At 36.6% G+C, this 26658-nt stretch overlaps 1 protein-coding gene across 3 annotated transcripts in view; it reads right to left on the bottom strand.

The window, feature by feature from the left end:
* Positions 1-338: 338 nt before the first annotated feature.
* DYRK1A (dual specificity tyrosine phosphorylation regulated kinase 1A) overlaps positions 339-26658 on the bottom strand; it is an 89074-nt gene continuing 62754 nt past the window's right edge. For all 3 annotated transcript variants that reach the window (XM_030020248.2, XM_030020246.2, XM_041124772.1), the window contains exons 3-12: positions 24491-24696; positions 14585-14677; positions 13522-13710; positions 12610-12757; positions 8914-9200; positions 6374-6520; positions 5845-5985; positions 5238-5544; positions 4789-4913; positions 339-3688 (exon numbers count right to left, since the gene is read on the bottom strand). In XM_030020248.2, the coding sequence (XP_029876108.1) occupies positions 3065-3688; positions 4789-4913; positions 5238-5544; positions 5845-5985; positions 6374-6520; positions 8914-9200; positions 12610-12757; positions 13522-13710; positions 14585-14677; positions 24491-24696 (2267 nt within the window). In that variant the 3' untranslated portion in view covers positions 339-3064. The remainder of the gene's footprint in view (positions 3689-4788; positions 4914-5237; positions 5545-5844; positions 5986-6373; positions 6521-8913; positions 9201-12609; positions 12758-13521; positions 13711-14584; positions 14678-24490; positions 24697-26658) is intronic.

The following is a 26658-nucleotide window of genomic DNA, read 5'->3' as shown; positions in this document are numbered from 1 at the left end:
AAAGCTGCAGTGCATATAAGAACATTCAAACTAACAGATGATAATATAAAGAACTCAAACTACAAGTACAGTCCATCAGAATCAAGCAGAGCTGTGTTCATACATGAATGATTAGTATACCTTGCTGTTTCAATTAAAAACTCAAAATTATCTGTTATGCCTCCAACTTTTACTTTCATATTTTTAAGTCTGTTTCAATGTATCTGATATTTACATATTATAGTATAATTATACCTACCATACCATGGCTTGGAGTAGGTTAATTGCATAGGAAGATTTACTATGTTTACATTTTTTCTTAAATTACTCTTTTTTTTTAAAAAGCACAGTAAAGAGTCTGAGGACAAATTATTCAACTGTTTATCATACATAAGACTGCATGACTATAATACAAAGGGCTTGTCTTTTCATTTAACGTTACAATATACACAGCAAGTCCGGACTAGATCTTACAATCTGAACACAGGTATTTAACCTTTTCCATGCTGTTTATGTTTACAATGCACAGAAGTCCTGTAACCAAACTGTGTAGTAAAGCACACAAAACTGGACTGTAACATAACACAGTATGCAGAAGCACTGGATTTTATGATTTCTTCTTTATGTAGATTTTTTTTTAAACTGCTTTATTTTTTGGCGCTTGCTAAGGTGTGGCAACCTGCGCACACAAAAATTACCCAGATTTCATATTACCCTTATATTCCTAGACAGCAGTAAATACTGGATTCCTTTTCATATTGCTAAACTCAGCAACCTGTTTCTAAGGTGACAGCCTTCCAAATCCTGTAAACTTCTCTGAATTACTGAGTTTAAAAATAAAAACAAAAAGAAAACAGAAAAAAACCCCCACTTTCATCCACAGGGTTGACGTGTCAATACAAAAGAAATATGGATCGCTTGATTAAAAAAATCATGATTTACAAAAAAATGGTAATCCCAAGTATTCATTCCCATTTACCTGGTAGTCAGCTGCTGCGTTGCCACTGTAAGTATAAAAAATTCCACCTTTTAGTCTGAAAAAGTGACTTAGCCGCATGGAATTGACCAGTATGAACTCCGAATTTTCTGCTAAATTAACTTTTAAAAGGGCTTACTGGCAGAGGTAGATCACTGCTTCTGTAATATATAATGGGCAAACAATGTTAATCTGGGATGGGCAATCAATGAATTACCCTTATTCTTTCAAATGTTCTTCACGGAGCTTTTACTTTTCATACAAATAAATCTCTGAATGGGCCCGTAAATTTTGCAACTGCCAAGCTGACTGTGTTATATTAAGGCAGCATTACCCAAAAATTAGGCACCTGTTAAATACAGCCTGCTAACCTCAGGTCTCATGTGAGTGTTTTGCTTTACTCAGACTATTTTTGGACCTGTTCATGCAATCAAGGTCTTGCCTTCAAGTTTACAATTATGTTAATAAGGAATACAAGAGTCAACTGCTGGTTTCATAGCTTCTGGATCTAGTGTCCCTTTTACCTTCAGAAGCCTGAACACATTTATAATGTAACAGATGTTATAGTCTCAAAGTAGATGTCAATCTATTATGTTCAGTACACAGATTGCTGTAAATGTATTGGCTATGAATTCAACAACAGTTCCAGTTTTGTTTAAGCAATAGTACAGCCATAATTTTCAACTGACATTTAAAAATGGTCTAGTTACACCTTGTGTCAAAGTGCAGAACTGCTACATTATTGGTTACAGACATCTATGTGCTATAAAAACAGCTTTGGTACAATAAATTATCAAAAAAGAAAATAAATTTTTGTAAAATTCACAGCATAATTGTGAGGCAAAAAAGCAGTCACATAAAATTCTGCATTTTTAAAAATGTTCAGGATGAACAGAAGACGTCTTTGTGCAGAAGTAATGGTGGAGAAACCACGTGCCGAGAAAAAGCAAAAGAAAAAAGTAAAAAGCAGGAAGGGACACAGTTGTAGCTATTTCCATCAAACGCAAACCACTACTCCTGTGACCTTCAACCAATAAGGAAGTCAACTTTATGACACACGCAAAGTGACCTTGCAATACCTTACAATAAGTGGGTCACAAAAGTCTATTTTAAAAGAAAGGCCTCTTGAATTACCCATTCTCTGTGTTTTCAGCATTAAGGACTGTCTGCAAAAGCATGTCCAAAAGTGATTGCATCTGAAATGGTAGGCTCTTCTAACTTAAGAGTCCAAATCCATAAGGCCAAAGGTTATCCCAAAGACCACCACTTAGACCTCCCCAGGACTGGCCAGGACCGACCCGTTGATTGCTTCTCAGTGCACCTCAGTTATGAAACCAGTCATATTTCAATACTAACTGACTGTGGTCTCCAAAATATGAGACCCACAGAATCCCATTACAATTGCTGCTTTGATCCTCAGTAGATTCAGAAAAGGAGAGTTCTGATCACCGCCACTTAGCATGCTTAATGTGCCTTACAAACTCCATTACAACCGTCCCTTTTTACAGCTGAAGAATATATATTTGTGTAATCTGAAGGTCCCTCTTTCTTACAGTACTGCATTTCTGTGCCCATGTTTGTTTGGGGAACTAAAAAAAATATATATATATTACTCACTCCCCTCCCACCAAAAAACTTCAAAGGGCCTTTTTATAAATCATGTGCAATGCCTTTAAAAAGAAACTAGTTTGCAACTACAACTAACATTTGAACAATAACCCCTGTTGAATGAGACCAAAAAAAACCACCCTCCCCAAAAACCAAACTATGACTAGGTTGTGGCAAGTTAAAATGGGGGAAGCAAAAGGTGAACACCACTAAGCTATCCGTTAAGGTGGGTCCAGACATGGCTCTTTAAAAAAAAAAAAAACAAAAAAAAAACCAAACAAACAAAAAAAACAAAACCAAAAAAAAAAACCCCAAAAACCAACAAAAAAAACTTCATTGTCCCTTTGCAATCTTTTCAAGTTTAAAAAAATAGTCAGCTTTGCCCTCCTGTAGCGGTTCAGTGAGTTTATCTCCTTCTGATTCAAGCAGCTTTGCACTTTGTTTTTGGAAAAACACCACTTCTATAAAAACACACAAGAAACAAACTTAGTTTCAGTTTAGTCACGAGCTAGCCACAGGACTTTGCTGAACACAAACTCCTGTCATGGGAGACTCTTCTCTATCAATTCCTTGCCTCATTGCAAGGTGTCCTTCAGTCATGTAATGAGCAGGACCTGTATTAGCAGAAAACTGGTATGTTGGATGTCCAGCTATGCCAGTTTCTTGGCGCGGATTAGAGTAGACTGTTAAATTCATGTCCATAGCTCCATTTTGTCCAAAGTCCAAGGTATTAGCAGCCACTGGGCGGTTCTGATAGGCCTGATTGCCTTGGTTACCAGTAGAGGAGGAAGATGTAGAGGAAGAAGTAGTTGAGGAAGACAGGGATGTCATGGAGTGGTGACTGTGGCCCACCTCCATAGAATCCTGGGTGGAGGAGCTGTTTGTTGGAGAATTGTAGACTCTCGGCCTGGTCCGGCTACCCAAGGCTTGCTGTCCATGATGGTGGTGGTGGTGGTGATGGTGGTGGTGGTGGTGAGAGCTATTTCCGTGATGATGATGTAATGCATTCTGTTGTTGAGGGGTTACATGGAAGGTGGTTTCTTGAACTGGATGGTTTTCAACAGTGACCTGTGTAGGAGCTTCAGTGGCTGTCCAACCAATTGGAGGAGGAAACTGTTGTCGAACCTATGTTAATAAGCAAAATAAAAATTAAAATGCTTACTCAAATCTATCCATTTTCAATATATGAAAGAGATTAAGTTATTAATGTTTATGCTAAATTTTTAAAGAGTTAACCAAACCTTGCAGTTGCAAAATTAGTCTAGAAATGTAAGCATGTAGTTAAGCAGAATTTCTAATACCCTTTTCTAAATATACCTTAAGAAAAATGAGTTCACATTCTGGATGCTTTTTTCAAACGAACAGTTTAAGGAGGTCCAATATGTGACCTTACTGTTAAAATTATAGACGCAGCTTTACATAATAGTAGTAATAAACAACATACTATTTGTACAACACCTAGAACAATAAGGCCCTGATCTCTCACTCAGGCCTCTGAATACAATAAGCATACTAAGCTAAATTAATATGTTGTAGTTCACTTCTTGAATGGTGTCAACAGCATTAGAGGAGTACTACTCACACCTCTGGAAGAACACAGCTGATTAAAGATTACTAAAATAGCAAGATCTAGCTACACACTAATTTGTTGCATAAACTAAATTGTCTACTTGAGAGAATTTATATTTTTATCTGTTCTGTACTAAAATAAAAATATTACTGAATTATTTGTAGTTAATAAATGAGTTGTTGCTTCTTTCCAAGAACTACTGAATAAACACTAATTCATCAAAGATAATGTTGGTCAAGTACCTGAACACCATAAAATAGAAGTAAGAACTCCAGCAGGAGTCCACTGAAGTACAAGCTAGTTCTTCACTGGGTTGGAAGATGCATAGTTCTGTGTACGCTTATGCCCTGTGTAAGGTGAAGCATTGACACCTCCACCTGACTTACTGCTACTAATACAAAACCTTCACCTCTGCAGAATCTATGAAAATTTTTACAGCTGCCTGCAGTATTTTTGCCTAAGTGACTGACCTAATGTCCAAAGGACTATACAAGAGCTGAGGGTAAAAAAAAAAAAAAAAAAAAATAAATCTGATGGCTAGTTCCATGTCTAAACCACTTCAATCTAGACATGAAAGTGTTAATTAGTTTTAGGGATTTAATATTCTCAGAAAATTCATATAAATCAAACAGACAAAAGCTCTACTTAAGCATACCTGTGGGCTGTGTGTTTCACAGTCCATAGCTTGAACAGCAGCAGTGAAGTGTCCACCACTATGTCGATGCTGGTGTGTGGGGTCTGACCGTGCCCTTCCACTGTTGCTTGTTCCAGAAGATCCACCTATAAAACCATAACATGCACAATAAATAAAGAGACACAAAATTTAAAGTAAGCTGTAAAACAATGACAACATGAATGTATTTAAAATGCTTCAAGGTAAAAATACAAGACCTATGATAATCACTCACATTTTTGCTCATCTACTTTTTATTTTTTGTTGGGGCAGTTACCTGTTGCAGCTGATTAAAATAATTGTTTTGATGAGCATGAGTGACACAATTGTTTGAGAGAGAGAGAGAACGAGAGAGAACATTTATCTGAGAAAGACTCCTTTGATGTGATTAGGAAATACAATGTTGTTTTCTGTTAATGAGAAAAACTTACCTGAGCTTGAAGATGTACTAGAGGTGGTTCCTGAAGACTGTGACTGCTCCATGGCAGGACTCGTAGACACACTGTTACTTGTGTTTGTACCTTCGTCTGCTGTTTTCTTAAAGAAACTATGCTGTAGGGCATAATAAGGTTGAATTCGTGTCTTAGGGTCATAATCAAGCATCCTTAAGATGAGGTCTTTGAACTTCAAGTAGTCAGCTACAGTATGACCCGATTCCCCAGCACGACGTCCACCTGGTCCTCCTGTTTCAACTCCCAGTATATTGTGAAGTTTACGAGTTCCAGGTGGTTTGTATTCCTGTTGGGAAGTTAGAAATTGCTTGAAATCAAGTTACATATTAAACCTTGGATGTGCACAGTTTAAACATGCCATAAAAGGAAGTCAAATAAAAGTCAGAAACTATTCAGCACTACAAAAAGTGCTGTTAAATGAACCTGTCTTACAACATGGAACAATAATAAAACAACACTAAAGCTACATTTTCAGTAACAGAGATGTAAAACAAAGTAACACCTCACTTTTTTTTTTTTTTTTTTTTTTTTTTTTTTTTTTTTTTTAAGGAACAGTCCATATTATCATCCTAGTTATGTAACCTACCCTTTTTCCATCTTTGGTCTTCTTCAAGTTCCAAGTGCCGTCTGGCAACTTCTCAAAGAACTTTCTTGCTTTTGGTGCTTGGTCAAGGATGTGGGTAGGTGGTATCCCCAAAACTTCCACTATTTTATTCATTTGATCCACCTGTTCCAAACAAAGAATATTTGTGAAGAACATGTGGCAGACAGCTGAGCAGTGTGACAGAGTGAGATTCTAGTCACATGGGAAGCAAATGTTAACTACCCAGACTAGTTCTAAATTAATTGTGAGTTTAAGAAAAATCCAGTATGTACAAAACAGATTAGGAAATAAGGAGTAAGAGGGAAGACCCAGAAACAGAAAATTCTTAACAGGCAATTTAGAGTTCTGACAGAAGTCATTGCTGTCATTGATGTTTATTCATTTTATAATTACTAGACCTCCCTAACTCATGCATTACAATTAAACAGATGAAAGTCATGATGAGAATGAACAACAACAAACAAACAAACAAAATAAATCAAATTACTTGTACCGTCATATAGCTGCATACCTCATTTGCCCCACTAAAAAGAGGCTCTCCAGTGTGCATCTCAACTAAAATACACCCAAGGGACCACATATCAATTGCAAGATCATAAGGCATTCCCAGTAGCACCTCTGGTGATCGATAAAAACGACTCTGGATATATTGGTATATCTGAAATAAAAGCATCTAAAGGTAATACACAGCGTCCAAAGAGCACTATTATGATTCGGTACTACAAAACAGAACTACCATGAAATACATTTTTGGTATAGGCAAAGCCAAGGTATTGGTGGTACTAAAAAGTATCTATACATTACATTAATAAAAATATGTAAATGTTAATTCTTAAGAAAATACTAGCATTCACAGTCTCTCGGGGCAGGGGGGGGGAGTGCAGATTCACTTATGATGTCAGTATTTTACACTTTAGGGTTGATGAGTGTAATCTCATGCAATTACAGGTAATCATACAACAAAATTTTAGTCTGATATCACCCTAAGAAAAAATATTCTACAAGCCACATCAGAATCACATAACACTTCAGACAAAACCAATAGTAAAAGATCAAAAGCCACAATTACGATGTGATGAAATGAGATGAAATTATCAGGTGATTCCAGGAACTGGAAAACAACACAAAGGAGAAAGCAACCTCCTTCCACCCCCAACTATCCTGCTCATTTCACAAGACAGATAATTCTGTCTTGATTCTAAACCTGGAGACTGGCTTAAACATAGGCATATTAAAAAAACAAAACAAACAACTCCCCCCCCCCCCAAAACCCCAAACCTCTAAAACCCTTAACAAAAACCAACCAACCAAAAAAATATCTCAAACAGAACCATACTCTATATTCCAAGTAACATGCAATTTTATCCAGCACTTTCCACAAAGGTATTGATATTTCATTACCACTTTTTAACTTAACTTGAATGAGTAATTACACTAGGTTTTTGTATTTGTGCTTCGTAACATCTCAAAATTATCTTATTATTGACCTAAACAATCTAGATCTCATTTCACCTCCTGGTGTCTTCCTTCATCCCAGGCTGAAAAGTTTCTAGTTTATAGCAAAAGGTCCTTTTATAAATCTAAATATATGTCTCACCACTGCTTTCAATACAACATTCAATATTCTGACCTGCTCTTCCCAAACTTATTATGGGAAAAAGCAACGGGATGCTACTGGCCAGTCCCAACTTCTCAACAGAGGATTGGGGACTTCTGTTAAAGTTAGTCCATGAAGTTTCTTAATTCTTCCCATATAAGGCAATCTGCAGTATTACTAGGCATACTTCTGAAACCTCACCTCTTCTGCAAATGTTGCTTATTTTTGGGAGGGTTTTTGGTTGGGGTTTTTTGGTTTTTTTTAACATCCAGCTTTCTCAAAGCAAAAAGATATCATTCACAAATTTATAGGTAAAATTGCCAAAGGTACACAATGGACCTGAGAAGGCTCAAAATCCTTTTTTCAAAGAAACTACATCCAGCTTCTACCTATAGAATCTTCCTTACCTCTCTAGCTAACAATTTTTTTTTTTTTCAGTACAAACAACTAAAGCACAGGCATCCTGAATATAAGTGGTCGATTGTTCAGCCAAATATAATTCTTTCAACCAGGAAAGAGTCTATTTGTACCAGGACTATAAGGTGCAAGCTGAACAGGACATTCTGATAAACTTCTTGGTGAGCAAATGGTCAGTACAAATCAAACACTTGAGGAATATGATTCAAAGCTCTTCCTAAAGAAAACAGAGGCTTTGGCATCCAGGCAGAATTATTTATGATCTTAATAGTTATTGTATCTATTCTAACATTTCTTAAAGCAAATATAGAGCTAATTGGCGATGCTGAATAGACTATGGTCAACAGATTCTAACAGCTCAAATAAAAAAATGCACTCATCGTCAAAGTACATGAACAACAGGACACAATTACAAATTTTTTGACAACTATTTAATAGTACAGATCTATCCTAATCTGAAGAACTGCCAACAGAAAGCAATTCAGCCCTTTGTCCTGGAAACGCTTTGCACGTATGCATCTTTACTCGAAGTAATACCAACACTAAACTCAATTTAGTCTTTCCACGGTTGCTAAAGTGTTTGTAAAAATGGGTTAGTTACAACCACTATCTTTAAAAGCCATCTACTGCACTGTCTCAACCCTCAAATATCCTATCTCCATGGCACACTAAATAGAGGACGTGCTAACGTGGAAGGAGTCATACATATGGAATAAGAAAACAGTAAAAGAATATTTTATTTATTAGCACTGCAGACTTCTACAATCAAGTGCTGATGCATTCTGCATTAACATAGCATAAAAACATAACCAAGGAGAAAAGAAAGATGGAAAGTTTATCTACTATGGCACTAAAATTCGTATTTATAGCTCCTATGGGCTGTTGATCTTTAACAACGTATGTAAAAAGTAGTTACTATTTCATGCAAGTCATCATTAATAAATTTTAAATTAGCTATCTAGGTATTATGACTTAAAATATTAAATTTTTCATATGTATCCAACAGAAGCATAAAGAGAATTTTCACTAATACTCACCCTTTGTCCAAGTTGACACGAACTGCCAAAATCAACAATCTTGATAGCGCTTCGTTTGGGGTTACAGAGCAGGATATTCTCAGGTTTTAGGTCACAGTGAATGATACTAAGTTCAGGAGTCGCCAGAAAAAGCAGTGCAGTGCACATTTGCTGTGCAAATTTTCGTGTCAGGTTCAATGAGACACCTCTGAAGTTGGTGTTCCGCAACAGATCATACAGATTGTAGGACAGCATTTCAAAGACTAAGCAGAGATGGTTTCGGAACATGAAGTGGCGCTTCAAATGCACTTTAAAAAGGGGAAGAAAATAATTAACACATATCCTGTGTGGTAAGTATTAAATACTAATTACAACACAATGCTTAAATATTTTAATCAATTTGTAGGAAGCTGACCCGGGAGCAAGATAATACAGTGGTGGGTTTTGTTTTTTTTTCCCTAGATCTATGGTTATTTATGGAATATTGCTCCCATGCCTAGGGTACAGAGAGACATTTTACACATCTGAAGTGTCCTCAAGTGTACCTCAGTAAAGCTGTATTAACCAAAAAATTATTTAAAAGATAGAAGGGATATTTTTTCAAAATAAGCTATCGATCCCTTATTAGCAAAGGCAAACACATTTGCGGGTAAATAAAAATATCAGCAAAAAAGACAGGAAGCGCAAACTGCGTGTAACACAACCTTTGTCACAACACTTTTGATCTTTTTCAGTGGAGAGTTCATTTCTCCACCCTCCTAAAGCTAAAACTGTATTCAAGTCCAAGCAGATTGGAAAAAAGTGCACATACAGCAGCATTCTCAACAGCAAAGCAGATACCGCACTTTAGACTGAATTATTTATTAGGAATTCCCCTTGCCTTTACAGAGAAAATATTTGACTGTCAGATTCATTTAAAATATATGCAATTTACAAGCTGTGACTTCAATTGATTACTTCAGTTAATAAAACTGATCAATATCCTAAAGGCATTATATTCATTTCAATCAGGCATAATCTCAATTTATGAAAGCAACCAATCCAGTCCAAATCCAATCAATTTTTCTCATGAAATAGGTGAAAAATTCATCACATTAATCTGTTTAGAGGCAAGCAGTGTTTACCAGTCTGTCAATCATTCAGGTTGGTTGCCACAAGTAAAACAAAACTGAAATAGGAAAAATACTTCAGCCCTCAGATAAAAAGCAACACACTCTTTCTGTCATAATAAAATCTTGAACCAATATTAGCACAACGAGAATTCAGACTTTCAATTAAGGTCATTACTTGGTGTCCTATGGAATTTTTTTTTCTCCATTATCGTAAGCCAGTTCTTCCTGTGTCCCTTACAACTTACCTGTGACAATACCATTTGCTTCCACCCTGATCCCAGTTCCTGCAATACATCATTGTCTAGACCTTTCGTATTTTCTCATCTTTGCCATATTTCCACTATCCTCCCACCATGAACGCACCAGCACCTTTTCATGTCCTTGTGGTCTTCCTAAACATGATCCCAATTCCCCTCTACACCATATAAGCTTGCTGGACCTGCCAAATTGGCAAGAATCACCATCTACTCCAACTGATTTGTAACTTCCAGCATGCTACTGGCCAGCTAGTACCACTTGCAACAGCCACACAGCTCAAATAGTTTGGATAAGAGCTGAACTTGCCACATCTTTCCTTCAGTGAAGACATGACATTTGAACATTTCTCCTCCACTCTGCAACCCGTTTTCACAAAACTTGAAGACTTCAATGCACTCTTACAACTTGTGTTAGATCTGAAGGAGACCAATCAGAAGGTTTGGAGGTACTAGAGGAGATCTGACAGAAGCGTAAGCAGTTAAAATTTATGTCCTTAAAAAACAGGCTACAGCGTATTTAACCATGTTCTTCCTGACGTCTACATTTTACATCACACAGTATATTGTAATACTTGCAATGCTTTCAGCCTTATTCAGCTATTCTCAGCATCATGTATCTGAAAGCCCATGCGAGGGTGAATCGTCCACATGTCCTACAGACAACTTATTTTTTATGCTAATATGCTGAATGCTTCAATTAAGTCTTCTTGCAGAAGTATGTTCATAAGCAACTGTTCCTATACTTATAAATATTTTCCAGTGAAGTGCCTAGAGATCTCAGTTTTCCATGATCAGTTTTTGCACAGCACGCAATACAAGCTATTGATTCAAAACATCATCTCTTTGGGATTTTTGATCTTTACTGATGCTGTCATGTTCATTAAACACTGTGTTAAATAAAAGTGGAACTATTCAAATACACCCTAACAGATTTGGAAATCAGCTTGAAACAAGCCTAAAATCACCTGCCTAAGCAAAGGCAGTATATATTATTTCTCCGCTGTTCAAAAATTATCAGAACTTGCTTTTCCTTTTTTTGTTTCAGCACTGCCCTCTATATAAAGCCATCCTGCCTTAACTCACAGATGGAGATTATATGATGTTTCAGCCCATTTCATTTTACCTGATGTTACAAACAGACTCTCTAAAAATTTTAAATTCCAAGAGCTTATCTGATGATGCCTATAACATCTTTATTTACTGCGTATTAATTTGAAACTGGTCATGTCTTTAATGTTCCTGAAACATCTTTTTGACATAGTATGCTGTCAAGTTTAGTTTTTCTTTTATGTAAATGTGTTATTAATAAATTTAAGTTAAAAATACCTTGAAAACTTTTGCATTCAATACATAAAATGTATTATAAAGATAATATTCTATAAAACAAGTTAAAATGTAACTGAATACTCATCAGATAAAAATTATCAATGTATATTAACATTATTTCAAAGGTTTCTTTCTAAACTACAGAGAGAAAAACTAGTAATCCAATATATACATGCAAATCAGAAAAGCATAACTGCTAGTATTTCAGCTTCTACAAACTAAAGGATGCTTAAAACCAGTTTCATTTTCCTTAATCACTCTTTTTCATACTTCTCCATCTCTCTTTACAACATGCTGTTGCTTTCCTTCCATCATCTTTTTGCCCTCTACTCCAGAGGATAGACAGAATTTAATAAACTTTTTACACCAGCTGACTTAATTTCATTATTATGAAGTTCAAGTAGCATTACAATAATAAATCAAGGGAACAGCATTCCCGTCTACAGGATCCGTCAAAATTATAAGCTTTAAAATATTTCCTGAGCTATAAATGGGCAAGTCTTAACATTTACACAAGTCTTATCTCAGTTTTGTTACACAAAATTTTGAGCTTTTTAAACACACACAATCAAAAAAAGTTTAAGCTAGCCACAAAAATCCTGTATGATGCTGGTTTACACTAAATATGCATGCTCTTATCCATGACAGTTCTGAGATAGTTTAAGATATATTCAAAGTAGTGAAAGAGATGCAAACCACCACAGATCACAGCTTCTGTGGAAAAGCTGGTCCATGGCAACTTCTTCAGCTGTCCATATCATTAACTGGAAAAAACAAATTCTACAAAAGATCTCAATGCTATGAAGTAACAAATCTGTTATCCCAAATAATTTTATATATTCTTCTGGATCTGGTCCTGTTGCAAAGCAAACTGGAAAATTTGCATTAAATAATATTAATAACTTTAAAAGTTGTATTATTCTTTTCATCTCTTTAGCACCAGAAGCACCCTACGCTATATAGCAAGATCTAAAATATTCATAATATGATTAAATAAAAATGAAGAATAACTATTCAAATACCTATATAGTACTTCATCTCAGTGTCATGTTTGTTCATAAGCTCAAGCAGTCGCACTTCAATCTGGGCTTGGTTTAAGAAAGCCTTCTTGTTTTTTATTATTTTGATAGCTACCCACTCCTGTTCCACTCGGTCATAAGCCTTTACAACCTGAAAGAGAAAAGTCAAATACATCAACAAAATCTCTCAAGTTTTCAAAATACAGCAAAACTCACTTTCTAAACTTTCTTCACTTTCTGAATTCAGAGAAAACATTTTTAGAACTTTTGTTCTTTCCAGTTAAATTTCTTTTCTTAAATTTCTTCTCTTACTTGATACTACAGTAAAGCCACAACCTATCACGATGTTTATTGCAGTGATGTCACAAAATACAACTGAGGGTCCACTGAGCTTCACTAAGGCAAGCATTATATCCAAATGCAATTATCAAATCATCAAAACCAACACTGTAAAACAACTGGCAAAATCCAAGAAAAACAACAAAAACAACAAAAGAAAAGCTCCATCCTTCTTCCAGTCTTTTTCTCAAGCCTTGGCTACAGCTACAGTCAAAACAAATGTTACTAAGTAACATTTGTAATAGGTAAACCCTAGTACTAGACTACTGTTTTAATTTAAAAACCCAAGCCAAACAGCTAAAAATGTGAACTGATAGCAAAAGGCTGAGGATTTGCTCATCGCCAAATGCTTTACTAGATCTACATACTGAAATATATTCAAATGTTATCCGTAGTAACAAGAAAAGGCACAAAATACGAGTGTCTTGAGCAGGCTTAAAGGATAGGATAGGATAGCTTAAAGGATAGGATTAAGAAAAAAGAGTTTAATTCCAGAATGAAACAGGAATACCACTTCAAATGAAATGCATATTATGATTCACATGAATTACAGGTTGCTCAGCTGATACACATTACCTGTCCAAAGGATCCTTTGCCTATTAAAGAGTCAATTTCATAACGATCCATCCACTTCTCCCCATTTTTTACAATATAGTCATAGTTGTCATCATCATAGCCATCATTGTAAACTTTTCTCTCCTTTTTGTGACTGGAATCATCTCCTTGGCCCTGCTGATGCCGCCGTTTTTTTTTTGCATAGTAAACCTAAACGTGAGAAGTATACTGCTTAAAAGCACTTCTTACAACATCAGTTCAACAAAGAATAGAATCAGCTTTTAAAACCATCATACCTAATCCTGTGATTTTAAAATGCAACTTCTACTACTGGAAAAACAAACAATCCTCTCCTGTTATTACTCTATTTGAAGTCAAGTCATTATACCAAAGCAAAGTCTTGATGAATAATTTAAAAACTCAGAAAGCAGATCTAAAGAAATGTACTAACACTGATCCCTAGAGTTCATAGGTGCAAAAAGAAAAGATACGTCACAGTACGCTATACACACAGCAAAATTAAAAATGGTAAGTAGCCTGGAAATGAGAGTTATCAGTTGCTCTTTCCACCAGACTGGAAAAGAAGAATTCCAAAGAAGTCAGTAATCACTGCAGAAATCCATTCACATTCCCTACAATTGCCAGAGAGTTAGAAACTAACTGATGCTTTCCTATATTAACCACATAATTTTTATATTTTACATTTGCCAATAATATTTAGTTAAATAATTTAGGGAAAACACTTTACTATTTTTCTTAAAAGTCCTTAGACACATTCATAAAGGTTTATAGCATAAGCTAAAAGAGTGTTTGTGCCACTCATATTTCCTTATCATGCAACAGAAAAGCTCAACATTTGTTTATAAAACAACAGAAAATAAATTCCAGGATAAAAATTTTCCTATGTGCTGGACAGAAAGCAGGACCATGACATCAATGATCTCAAATGAGATGTGAGCAACAGAGAGAAAGCTTGATTCTTCTTACCTCTTCATGAGATTATTCATAGAAAACATACTTAATAATGTACTGTAAACAAAAACTTCACATCAATACACATTACAAAGATAACTGGTGCCTTTACCTCATTAATATGCTTGTATGTTTTGATCAAATCTACGGAGAGTTTCCTCAATGGAGCAGTGGCTGGATCACGGAAAGTTTGGGGCATCCGCCTCTGTAATACGACCACATCATAACTTAGAAAAAAAGCTAGGACTTTAATGATGTAATTATTACACCAAATCACGACATTCCTCACAGAAATGAGTTATTTCATTGCAACATTGTTTTCTTTAAGCTGACATTAAAAAAAAAGAGAAACAAATATAGGAATCAAAAGAAATTAACAGTTATTTTTTAATATATTTAATTAATAATTTAAAAATATAATCCCAAGATTCCTCCCTCTCCTCCCATTATGCCTAACAGGCTTAATATCAATAAACAGTTTTTCTCTCAGTTAAAAATACAGCTCCTTTGACAACAGAGATTCTTGCTGACATTACTCCTCTACCTCATGACTGATACATTAACTGTAACCATATTTAATGTATAGCTGCATTAAAACCACAAATGGATGTTAACATTAGTAACTACTGGAAAACTGTGGCAGTTTGCCACATTTAAACTGTAGTAAATTCCAAATAAAACCCCATCAGGTCTAGCATGCTTTGCAATATCCAGGCCTAAATCTAAACCTAAAACCTAAAGAAAATCTAAAGAAATCTAAAGCATGCACATGGACATTATACTTACTTTAAAAGTTTTAAAACAATGTCCCTGAAAAGGTAGTTATGTTCCTCATTTGTGTTTCCTAAAGTTGACTACATTTAAAACAAGAACATCTCCAACAGCAGGCCATTTTTTTTATTGCTTTCCTGAAGAAACAAGACTTATATGTGATAAAATTATTTGTGTGCCTTTTTTTTCTTTGCACACATACACCATGTAAATTCTGGATCTACCAGTCAACTAATATTCCTCCTTAAGATTTGTTTGAAATCTCAGAAGGTAAAGTTCCTGGAAAGACAAAAGTTCCAAGTGGCAAGCTGGAGATGAGCAGTATCCCCAGTAAAGAGAAGGCAGAAAAAACTAAGTCACAAACCATTTCATTTGGCTAAAGCTGACTACCTGATCAGCAGACACTTACTTGAGAGCGCAACCGTGCCACCAGACAAGCTCTGGCAACTTCTCTGTCTCACCCAGTGACAGTGTCAGATGGGGAGCTAGAAGAGAGGCTGGTGAGGTTAGTGTGACTGGTCCCCTAGCCTGCCTCTCTCTATTCCCTCTCTTCCCAATGACAGAAAACCACAGGACAAGTTTAATCAACTCCATTGAAGAAAAGCTTGTTTCATGTATGTTAAAGCTGCTTCTACTCCCTTACTCATTATTAAGAGGGTTAGGTGACCAAGCGCTACCACACTCAGCCTTACAACTCTGATCTCCCATTATCTCATCTCATGCCATCAAATATGCTCACGCTCCTAACTCTCTTCACTTCCAAGTGCTTAATCTCATCTGCTGCCTCCTATTAGAGCTAAACTGATAAGCAGCCTCCTGCAGTGCTGAGGGAAGAGCACAAGCCATCAACAAAAATAATGAAACTGATTTTTGTATCATTGTTGCTGAACTAATAAACGAACTGGAAAAGCGTAACTGCTCCTCTATCTTTTATGATATTACTTAAAACTTTTAATGGTGGCTGTGCAAATAGCTCTCTTTTTGCTCAATGACCAAATTAAAAAAAAAAAAAAAAAAAAAAATCACATTGAAGTGACCCAAAAAATTCTCAGAAACAGAAGTGATAATGAGATTTTGTGCTTCTGAAATTGGACCTGAACTCAGGTACCCAAGCAACCATACTAGAAAGCTAAGCTCACACTCGCCTCCAGTGGATGCACACACCGCAGGGGTAGGGGGGGAAGGGAGCACGAGCAGCAGTGAGAGAGCAAGACAGAGCATGAACAAACCAGAGAGTTAAAGAGAGGGGGGAAATGCAAGACACTTCCAGTAAGCTTACTGCATCTGCATGAGGCTGGGACTCCCAACAGGTACAAAACTCAGTGGAGCCGAAGGCTCCCAAGAAAAGGCAATTGAAAGCTTCGATGCACACTGCTCCAAATACACCCACATAACATTTTTACATCCCTGCAAGACTGCTGACTTGTGGTCTTTTTTGATTATGGAATGTTTCTCAGAGATGATGCAATACAAATTTCCCTCAGGTAATTTTAACCCAAGTCATGCCCTAGATGTTTGTTCCATTCAATTCACTTTTGGATATGCCCACTACCATCAATTTCCCTTATGCTGGTTTACCAAATTAATTCCTTAATTCTTTTTTATTATAAGCACCAGCATTTTGTAAACATCGGGGAAGTCTGTTTTAAAGTTTCCTAAACAAACTATTTGACATTTACAAAACATTTTTGTTTCTTCCTTTCATCTGTCAAACAAATGTGAACCATCAAACAAATCACACCTAAATATGATCTCTTTCAGTTCTCTCCCACAGCACTGTTAAACAACTGAACTAGGCATCTAGTCCTAATCCAAACTGTCACTGTTACAGGCTTTTCAAATGCAAGTATTTCCTTTAAATTTTTTAATTGGACTTAAAGAGATTATTGGAACATGGGAACACTGGTAGACTTTGCTGGTAAAAGAAACCATGCTGCAGTGCATGACTACTGGCAGGGACCAGTCTCTGCCCTAGGCTGACATGACCAGCACAGGGTCTGTGTTACACAGGTTACGAGCTTTGAGGAAAGACTCTTAGTGTGGAAGAACTCCATAGTTCAGATCAACTCTTCAGACGTAAGGTTGCTCTAATTTGGGAAGGGAATTTGTAGGACAAGTATTCATGCTTATTTTCTAATTTATAAGTCAAATTTGCTTGCTTACTTAAAAAAAAAATCTACTAATTTCAGCTCTGAAATAAGCAGCCTGATTGGGGGGGGGGGGGGGGGGGGGGGATCTAATTTGTTGCTGTTCCCTAATCATAAATAATTAAATTCTGCAGGCTACACCTATGTTGCTTGCAGCCAGTACCTTATTTGAAAATTGTGCTTTTAATTGTGCATTTAGACAGTCACACATTTCTGAGGACACACTTTAACCTGTATGAACTTTTTAACAGGTACTATTTTGCTATCCTGGGTTCATAAAGTTTTGGGTGTGAGAGGAGAAAGAATTGACCTTTTCTTCCTCCCCCTGTTATATTGCAAAATTTGTAACATTCTCTTCTTTTTCCAAGATCCTTTTGGAGACTCTTGCTCCCTTCTTCCTGATGATGGAAGACTATGGAACAAAGTGGTCATTATCCATTTTATACAGTAACACTCTCAAATTCTTTATCATTAGGGTAATACTGATCTCCCTCTTGGCTTGAAAGAATGCTCAACCACAAAAGAAACTTTAAAAAAAAAAAAAAAAAAAAAAAAAAAAAAAAAGGGTAAGGAAAGAAAAAGAAAAATCCTATGGCACAAGCTTCAGTCTCTATCTGGTGGCCAGACAGCAACACTGCAACCTCAGATCTTCCTAAAGATAGAACACAAATCAAAAGATATGCTTGTATTTCAAGACCGAGAGACAAGAAACTACTTTCATTACAATTATATGTCAGTAAATGCCCATCACATTCTGACTGGTCCACGCTTATGCCTCAACGGAAACAGTACAGCTACCTGGGATGGTCCCATGATGAAAATCACATTACTAGTAAGGAACTGAAATTTGATTTTCTTACCTATTAACCAAACACACATGACACAGTGCTGAGAAGCAACCTGTAACTAGTCTAAACAAAGAAGAATCAAATAAACACAAAAAAAGGCAACTAAGAGCCCCACTTATGCATACTCAACACATCTGAGACAAACCATGTTTTAAGGAAACTATGGCTTTTAACTCATGTACGTTATTTTAACTAGCATAATCTTTGAGGTTTAATGAATGAAGGAACAGACAACATATTTCTCTCTCTTTGATATCTAAAAAATAGATGGCACTGTTCCTTACTAAATGCATTTTATTTTGATTACAGGGAATTCTGAGCAGATACATATATTCTGTTAATGGAATGCTTTAATTCAGATTTTTTTAAAAAAGAAAGATCTATCACCATCCACATTCATTAAAAAAGGAAAGGAAAAAAAAGAGATTCTGCTTTCATATAGTACGCTCCATTTTACGAACAAAATAAATAATGAAGATTTTATAAGGGTAACTTTTAGCAAGAATTCCAATTGTAATGACCTATTTAATAGACCGCCATATTAAAGAATTAAATGAAGCAGTCTCATCTCCTACACCACTTGCTATTCAAAACCCTTCTTGCATCACAATAATATAGGATAGGAAATCAACGCTAATCCCATATTGTGGTGGGCAGCCACATAATAGATGGTGTCTCCAGAGAGTCAACAAAACAGATGTTTAATTGCTATAACCACAAGCCACAGTAACACTTTCCCGTAATATACAACAAACTCCAGACTTTTAGAAAAATGACCAAAGAGAAAAAAAGCGTATATGCCACATAACAAAACAAGAGAAATCCAAGACTTATTCTTCAAACTGACTGTACTCAGAGCCAGAACTGAATGCAGGTAGGGACAGAATTTCAGTCCAATTACTTTAATCATTGACTTGTGCTCTATGAGTATTTTCCTCCTATTTGGGCTTCCTTCCCCAAATACATAAGGTTGCTGAATAAAAGTGATATTAAGAAACAGGTAAGTTTGAAGCTAAATAAGTAAGTAAAACCAGCAAGGAAAGAAGGGTCATCTGCCAAGATTTCATCCTGCCTGATTCAGCCCAACCATATAGGGGGAAAAAAAAAAAAAAAAAAAAAAAAAAAAAAAAAAGGCAGTAGAGAGCAGGAAGAGTAAGTAAAAGGGAATGAAAAACCCCACTCTGAAATTCTTGTTGCCGGAGCATAAACAAATGTTTCTAACAAATATCCGAGACAGTAAAAACATTTCTCTCACTTTCCATCTGAAATGCATTGCATGCTCACATGCATGCTCACATTCATGACAGAGTCTGGTGAAGTCTGACCATTGCTAATAATAATGTTGCTGATTAGGAAGCTGAATTAACTGAACTAAGGATTTGCTGCTGCCTGCTAGAACACATTAACTTTGCAATGATCTAGATGTAATCAATAAAATCACTGGCCAACGTGTGGTCAGTAAAACCTAGAATTTTGCAGGTGGTAAGTGATCTCAGATACATACAGAAAGATGTTTAGCGGTCAGCCTGACCTTTGAATTCCAGGTGCTTTGTGAAAGCTAAACTGTTGGAGTTTGTTACCAAGATCTGCCCAGGAATCTCACCTCAACTTCTTTATCAGTTAAATCAATTTTCTAATCTTTTGTACTTAACTGAAAAAAGTTTCAGGCAATCTGAGTATCCATAATGAAGATAAACATTAGCACAGCACAAAAGAAATGCTTGTTTGAAGTTGTGAAAACTTTTAAGCTCTTATCTTATATTCACATCAGGCTATGTTGAACTCTCAAGATGCAACCAGTTGAAACTGGACAAAGAAATATTACTGTTTGTTACTGCTAAAGGAGAAAGGTCTCACAGATCTCATCTTTTCTATTCACTCTAGGCCACATGCTCTTACTGCTTTCCTGAAGCTGGCTCTGGCACTCATCAGAGAGGTAAGACCACACAGCCAAGAGCAGGACCCCATCCTGCCAGCAGGCCAGGCACTTGGTGAATCACAGATTTAAAGTAAACCCTTACAATCCAGCGGTGTTTGGGAAACAAAAGCCTTTAAACTTAACTACTGAAGAAAAAAAATAAAAAAGGACAGAGCTGGAAGTTTTAACTGTAATTTAAAACCTCATAAGTAAGTGAAAAACAAAGCAATCTGGCTGGTTTTGAAGTATCTTCCTATTAGTTGTTCCTTGCCAATGATAAGATGAGTAGGTTTTGGTGACCATAGCCATAAAGCAATAGGTGCAAGAGAAGATTATATAAATAATATTTTAAGGGTAACGTATAATACAAATACACATAACTTTAATATAAATTGTCATTACCGTTTCCTAACCTTTAATCTGCAACTGTGAATGATTCATAAAATACCAGAATATGGTCTGCAAGCCATTACAAATCAAAAAACAAGCAGGACAAAGCGGGAATAAAAACAATAAATTAACATTCAAGGCCTCACTTCCCCATTATTTGGTTATGAATGAAAATCATTACAGGAACTTGAACAAGACAATACTCCTCCAAAAAAGGAGTCAGTCTTCGGTAAAAAAGAAAGACACAAAAATAACCTGAAAAAAACGTAATAAGGCAGATCATCTTTGCTATTTATCAAAATGACATCGTTTACAGAAAATGCTGCTGTTCTACATGCTAAAACTTAACAGCTACTCTTAGCAACTGACAAGCAGTACCCTTATGTATCTTGCTGCAGCCTGAAGAAATTTACTTTCTGAGAGGAACTATTTGCTGTCTATTATTTCCAAATAAAACTTCACCATCCCAAAAGCTGACACTTCCTCCTGGGTTTTATTTTCAAGCAAGTCAATTTTGTCTGGATTTGGACAAAATACTCTGTTTACAAAGTTCAGCAAATGTAGCAATCAAGAAAGTAACTTTTCTAACATTTGTATTCTCGATTCCTTCAATGGAAGATTCACTCAAAGATATGCTAAGCTGCTCCGCAAGTTATTTAAGAGAAGCGAGTTTATTCAAACGACGGAGTATTTCGGAGAGGAGAGGGCAGACCTTCCTCGCAAAAGGCCATTCGCCTTGCAGTAAGGCAGGCAATGCAGTGCGGCACTCTGGCCAGCAGATGGTGGCTGGAGCTCGGGAAAGAATTTTGCCGGGCGGTCCCGGCACAACCATCGCCGACCCTGGGAGAGTCCCGCTTCACCGACCCATCTGGCTACTGAGCCAACGAGGTAACGGAGCACTCTCAGAAGCAGCGGGGCTGGCAAATCGCTATTAATCAACTGCTGGACGCCTGCAGCCAAACGGGCTACTTTTAAGCTGCGGAAACTGGTAGCACCAAAGCTGACCCCATCGTCAGGCTGCTGATGACCGCTCTGGCACTAGGAAATTCTGGGAAACTGAAGCTCAGAGACCTAACTTCTCATCTGTTTGACTGGCTGCGAGACATTGGATTAAAAGGATCTACCCTTTAAGAATTACACCTCCTGTATCTGCCAGAAGTCACCTTTTTGTTCGTCCTATTTTTTATGGCTATATTAGATCAATCTATCAAGCCTTCTACAACAGACATTCAGCCTATTCCTTTTGCTGCCCAAGTTAAAAACATGATCTTCTCAACCATATGTACTTGAAAACATAGAAGTATGTCACCTTATGTGATGGAAGAGAGTTTGCCATTACTGAAAGGTTAGTCTGGTGTCAGAAGGTTAACAACACACAAGCACATAACAACAGAACTAGTGGTAGGATTCCAACAGGGGAATGAAACAACCACACAAGGACGGTTCAGAAAATGATCTCTCCCAAGAGTTTTTCAGAATTGACATATACAGGACAGAACTGCTTTTATCAAGGACAGAGAGAAGTTGCAGCATATTCAAGGCAATACCTTGAATAAAAAGGATTCCTGTAGAAATGTCATAAAGAAAGAATCTCTAAGATGTATGCATCATTTAGACATGAAAACCTAGGTCGCATCTGGAGTGAAAGGCAAGATGGTAGTCCCCAGCAATGGAGAAATGTAAGACGGCACAAAGCCTTCAACAATAGAGGGTCATAGCTTTCATAAGAAGGAGTTATGTTTTAATCAAGATAAACTAGAGCTGACAAAAGGGCTATTGAAAGAGAAAGAACAAGAACATTTTTTTGCATAGAAGCAAGGTCTAGAGCAGATGATGCGACTCAATAGCATAAAGAATACTAGCTGGATTTGGTTTTGCAGATTAACCAGAAATGCAGTGCAAAGGCAAAAAGCCATTGAGACTCCCCAACACAGGCTCATATAGAACCTCCATACCAACCTGGGACCTGGTGAGAACTCTTTATGGGACTTAATGGGAGAAGCACAAGAACTCGAAGGAGGAAAGAGTCACAAAAGGCAAGTAGTCAGAAGACTTCAAAAAGCTGCCCACCATCAAAGTCAAGGGTGCTGGAAGCAGCTCATAAAGGATAAAGGAGTAATAATTTTGAGCTGCTTGGGCAGAAGACTATAAAGACTTCAACAACACAATTACAGTAAAATAGGAAGACAGAAGCTACAATGCAGAAAAAACAAGATGGAACTGGAAAAAGAAAAACATTGATTCTATAAAATAGTGTTAGTGGTCCAAAGACAGCTTGATTGCCATTATCAAGGTGGCCAGCTGATCATTTCTTCATATGGGTAACTTCCAGGAGCCAACCACAGCTTTTTCCCTACATTTACATCCTCCTCTCAGCGGGCTGCATTCTTTGGTCAACAATTCTTGGCTATTCTCCAAAAAGTATTCTTCAGCTTTCTATTATTCAGCTACCATTTTAAAGCCATTGTGACCACAAACAGCAACGAATGGTGATACATCCTAAAGTTCCTTGATTTTACTTTTTGGTTTAAAAACAGGAAAAACTAAGCACTAATGTACACTAAAGCTCACAAATGTGATGTCAGATTGTAATGCTTAGATAAGTACCTTGAAAGGTTTAAGGAACACAGCAACTTTTCTTAATTGGCAGACTGATTCACTAACCTCATTGTGGAGGTTTTGGGGGACCTTTAACCTAAAAGAAGTCACATAAAATACCTGAGTAGATTTCTAAAGCTAAATACTATTATATATATGAGCAGATTTACTCTTCCTACAGAGTGGCTCTCATGGAAGTAAAAAAATCCTTTGCCAGCTCCATTCACTTTGCCGTTCTTCACAGAGCCCTAGTCATTACAGATCTCCAAATCCTAGTATCAAACATCCTGGCACTTCAGTTTGACCATTCTCATCCTCTCTAATCCTTCCCTCTTTCTGCGTAAGTGCCTTCCTACAGAGCAACACCAACAGAGCATCTCTTGATGGTACTGTAGATTTTTCTACCAAAGCCATCTTGAACACAAGAACAGACCTGAATCTGGTAGCAGCAAAAGACTTCACTCTCCATCCTCTTTAAGTGGAACATGCTTCATCAGCCTGCACCAAATTTTGAAGCTCTGACTTACAGACTTCTGGATTTTAAGCTTTGAAACCTATCTGTGTTCATGTCTCCACAGCTGGGCTGTGCCATTTTTAAGAAAGCAACAGAACTCCCTCCTAAACAGGGCAGTACTAGCTCTTGGGGCTAGCAACCTTGCACTATTAGTTAGGAAGCTACTTCAGCAGTTCTAGCAACTCAAAAGCAGTATGGAAGAAACACTGATCTTGAAAGCTCAAAAGCATCCATAATCATCATAATCCCTGTGTTCATTTCACCTCCTTGCAATAGTAAGTAGTAAATTAGCAGTAGCAAAACCCCAGTGATAGCATAGCTTTAGATTTTGCTTTTCTTTTTAAAAAAGGTGTCTTCCTTAACGAAATGTGTCTGTTGTGCAAACCTCTCTATTCCAAATACACTAACCAGTGACTCTGCATTAAAACACTGTCCATTAGAACAAGTAATAAAGCAATCGCATTCTAACATCAAACAGCTCTAAAAAAAAAAAAGCTACTATTAAACTCTCTTTCCAACTCTCCACTTGGACAATCTTTCTCCCCTCTCACTGCAAAAATGTTATAAGTAGACTAATCACAACAAATATGTACCAGATGTTTAAAAACACTTCCAGAAACTTACTCTTCCACCCATCCTTGAAGAGTCAGGAGTTAATTAGTTCAAAAAAACCCCCAAAAACCAAAAAAACACAGAAAAACCCAACCCAAAACAAACAAACAAAACCCCCAACAAACCACAAAAGCATATGCCCTGATCCAGTAATTTATGGGTGTATAAAACTTAGAGAAAGAATTATTGTATCTAAAATGACTTTTTTGTTATTACTTACCTGGTTTGTTAATGTTAAAGGTTGCTGAATCTGGTCAGCATATGATAAGGCAGAAACCTGTTGGTCATTTATGTTCTGCTGCCGACGATCACTGTACTGCTGATGCGAATGGGACATCTGTCCAGCCATCTGAAGGCCAGCAGCATGGAATGAAAACGATGGTGCAAGCCGAACAGATGAAGGTTTGCATGCTGAAGTCTCTCCTCCTGCAAAGACAACGGGAGTTTTTAATGCAGTTAATGGCTTGAAAATATTTGCCTCAGCCTCCATCTCCTTACAGAGCTTATAAACACTAATAGTTTCAGCATTTTAACATACACAAGAGTTTTCATACACAATGAACCCAGAAATCATCCTCACATAAAGATTACGTAGCCAAACTGCTTCTTCCCATTTCATTGTGGCAAATTATTCATTAATTGTTTATTCCTATTTACACTTAACATTCCTTTTCTAACATCTTCACCTATTTGTCATAACTCAATCTGAATTTGACAGGGTTTATTTTCAAAGATATGAATTTTGTGTATGGATTCCATGAAAGCCAGAAAAACACACAATTTCTGCCCTTCAAGGTTGCTCACAGCAACTTTCTGGACAGACTGTACCAGAACAAAATAAAAGCTAGTGCCCAGCCTCAGCAGCTCATCTTCCCTGGCCTCAATGTTTATGCCTTCCTACAAACTGCTTAGCTCACTAGCCTACATTTTTAACTTCCACCCTTCTTCCAAAGCACAATGTACTTCAACTCAGCTTCCTGACTCCTACAGCTGAGTTTCATCAAGCTATAGGTAGCAAGCACTGTAACTTGAATTAACCTGAATTCATTTTTGGGAAGGTGAAATAAGACTGCAAGAAGCAACTGCAAAGCAACTGCAAAGCAAGAGACAAACAGAACACTTGGTGTCAAGCTGCAGGAGAATGGCAAACTGTATGGCCAAAGTGCTAGACTCCGTAACGTCCTGAAGAATGCCAAATTCCACAAATTCCCTCTAACTGGGACAGATCCTGTACCTCTCAACTCTTGTTTCAGACAAATGTCAGATGGTATTTAATTGGTGCATAGTCCACTTGTATCTTTACTGTCCTCTAACAGTAGAGGACAGATTAAAGTACCATTTCATTTTCTTTGTTTGCTAATGAAAGTTTAGCATGTTCCACATTTAACATTCACCCTTTTGCATTTTGCTGACTATGCCAGAGGGGGGAAATTCTCTAAATGGTTGCCATATTGGCACAACATAAGAGACAGAGCAGGATGGCACAAGTAGCCAGGCATACTGAAGCCAACATTGCCACTGAAGGAATAAGTGTGGAATCAGAAGCTCAAATCTGGAAGCAAAATTATTGGTAAAGATTAAATTTAGAAGCAAGATGTGAAATAATTAAGCACCCAACCCAATAAGGGAAATCTCCATTTCCTTTACAATTAAAATCTTGCAAGAAAATATAATCAGTAGAAAACAGTAGATGAACACCACCCATCAATTTGACTTTCTTAAGAATAACTGACTGCTCAATTTGCCATCTATTCTAAGTTAAGAAAAAATAAAATATTGAAAATGATACTGCATCATTGATTCAGCACCTAGCAAAGCAGTAGAAGAGCCGCACGGGATGAAAATAAACACCATTTTACATTAAGATCATTTTAGAAAAACATATTCAATTTTAAAAGTCAAAATAATATTCAAACTATTCAAACAATAAGAAAGCCTATATATATAGTATAATCACTAGTACTTTAAAAGGGGTGAAGTAAAATTGTACAGTGAAATACTCACTGACAGATCACTGGTATTTTTCTCCAATGTTAACAATTCAGTACTACTAAAAGACTAACAGAATAAACTGCTCCAGAAAATGAACTGGTTGTCCACAAGCACCCACATATTTTCACTATGTTTCATTAGATCTTCAAATATTTTACTTCAAAAAAAAAAAAAAAAAAAAAAAAAAAAAAAAAAAAAAAAAAAAACCACCACACAAAAAACCCCCAAACAAAACCAAACAAACAAAAAACCAAAACACTCAAACCTTCATGAAATAACTAATATCCTTTTTTTGTGTGCATTCTGGTGCCTCTGGTAACGTGATAAAGTATCAGGATGACCTTACAAATGGAAATAAAATAAAGAAATTCCTGACCTGAAATCATTATAACCTAA

Source organism: Aquila chrysaetos, chromosome 7 (genome assembly GCF_900496995.4).
Source record: "Aquila chrysaetos chrysaetos chromosome 7, bAquChr1.4, whole genome shotgun sequence".
Taxonomy (NCBI): domain Eukaryota; kingdom Metazoa; phylum Chordata; class Aves; order Accipitriformes; family Accipitridae; genus Aquila; species Aquila chrysaetos.
The sequence above is the reverse complement of the archived record's forward strand: the minus strand, read 5'-3'. Positions and strand labels throughout refer to the sequence as shown.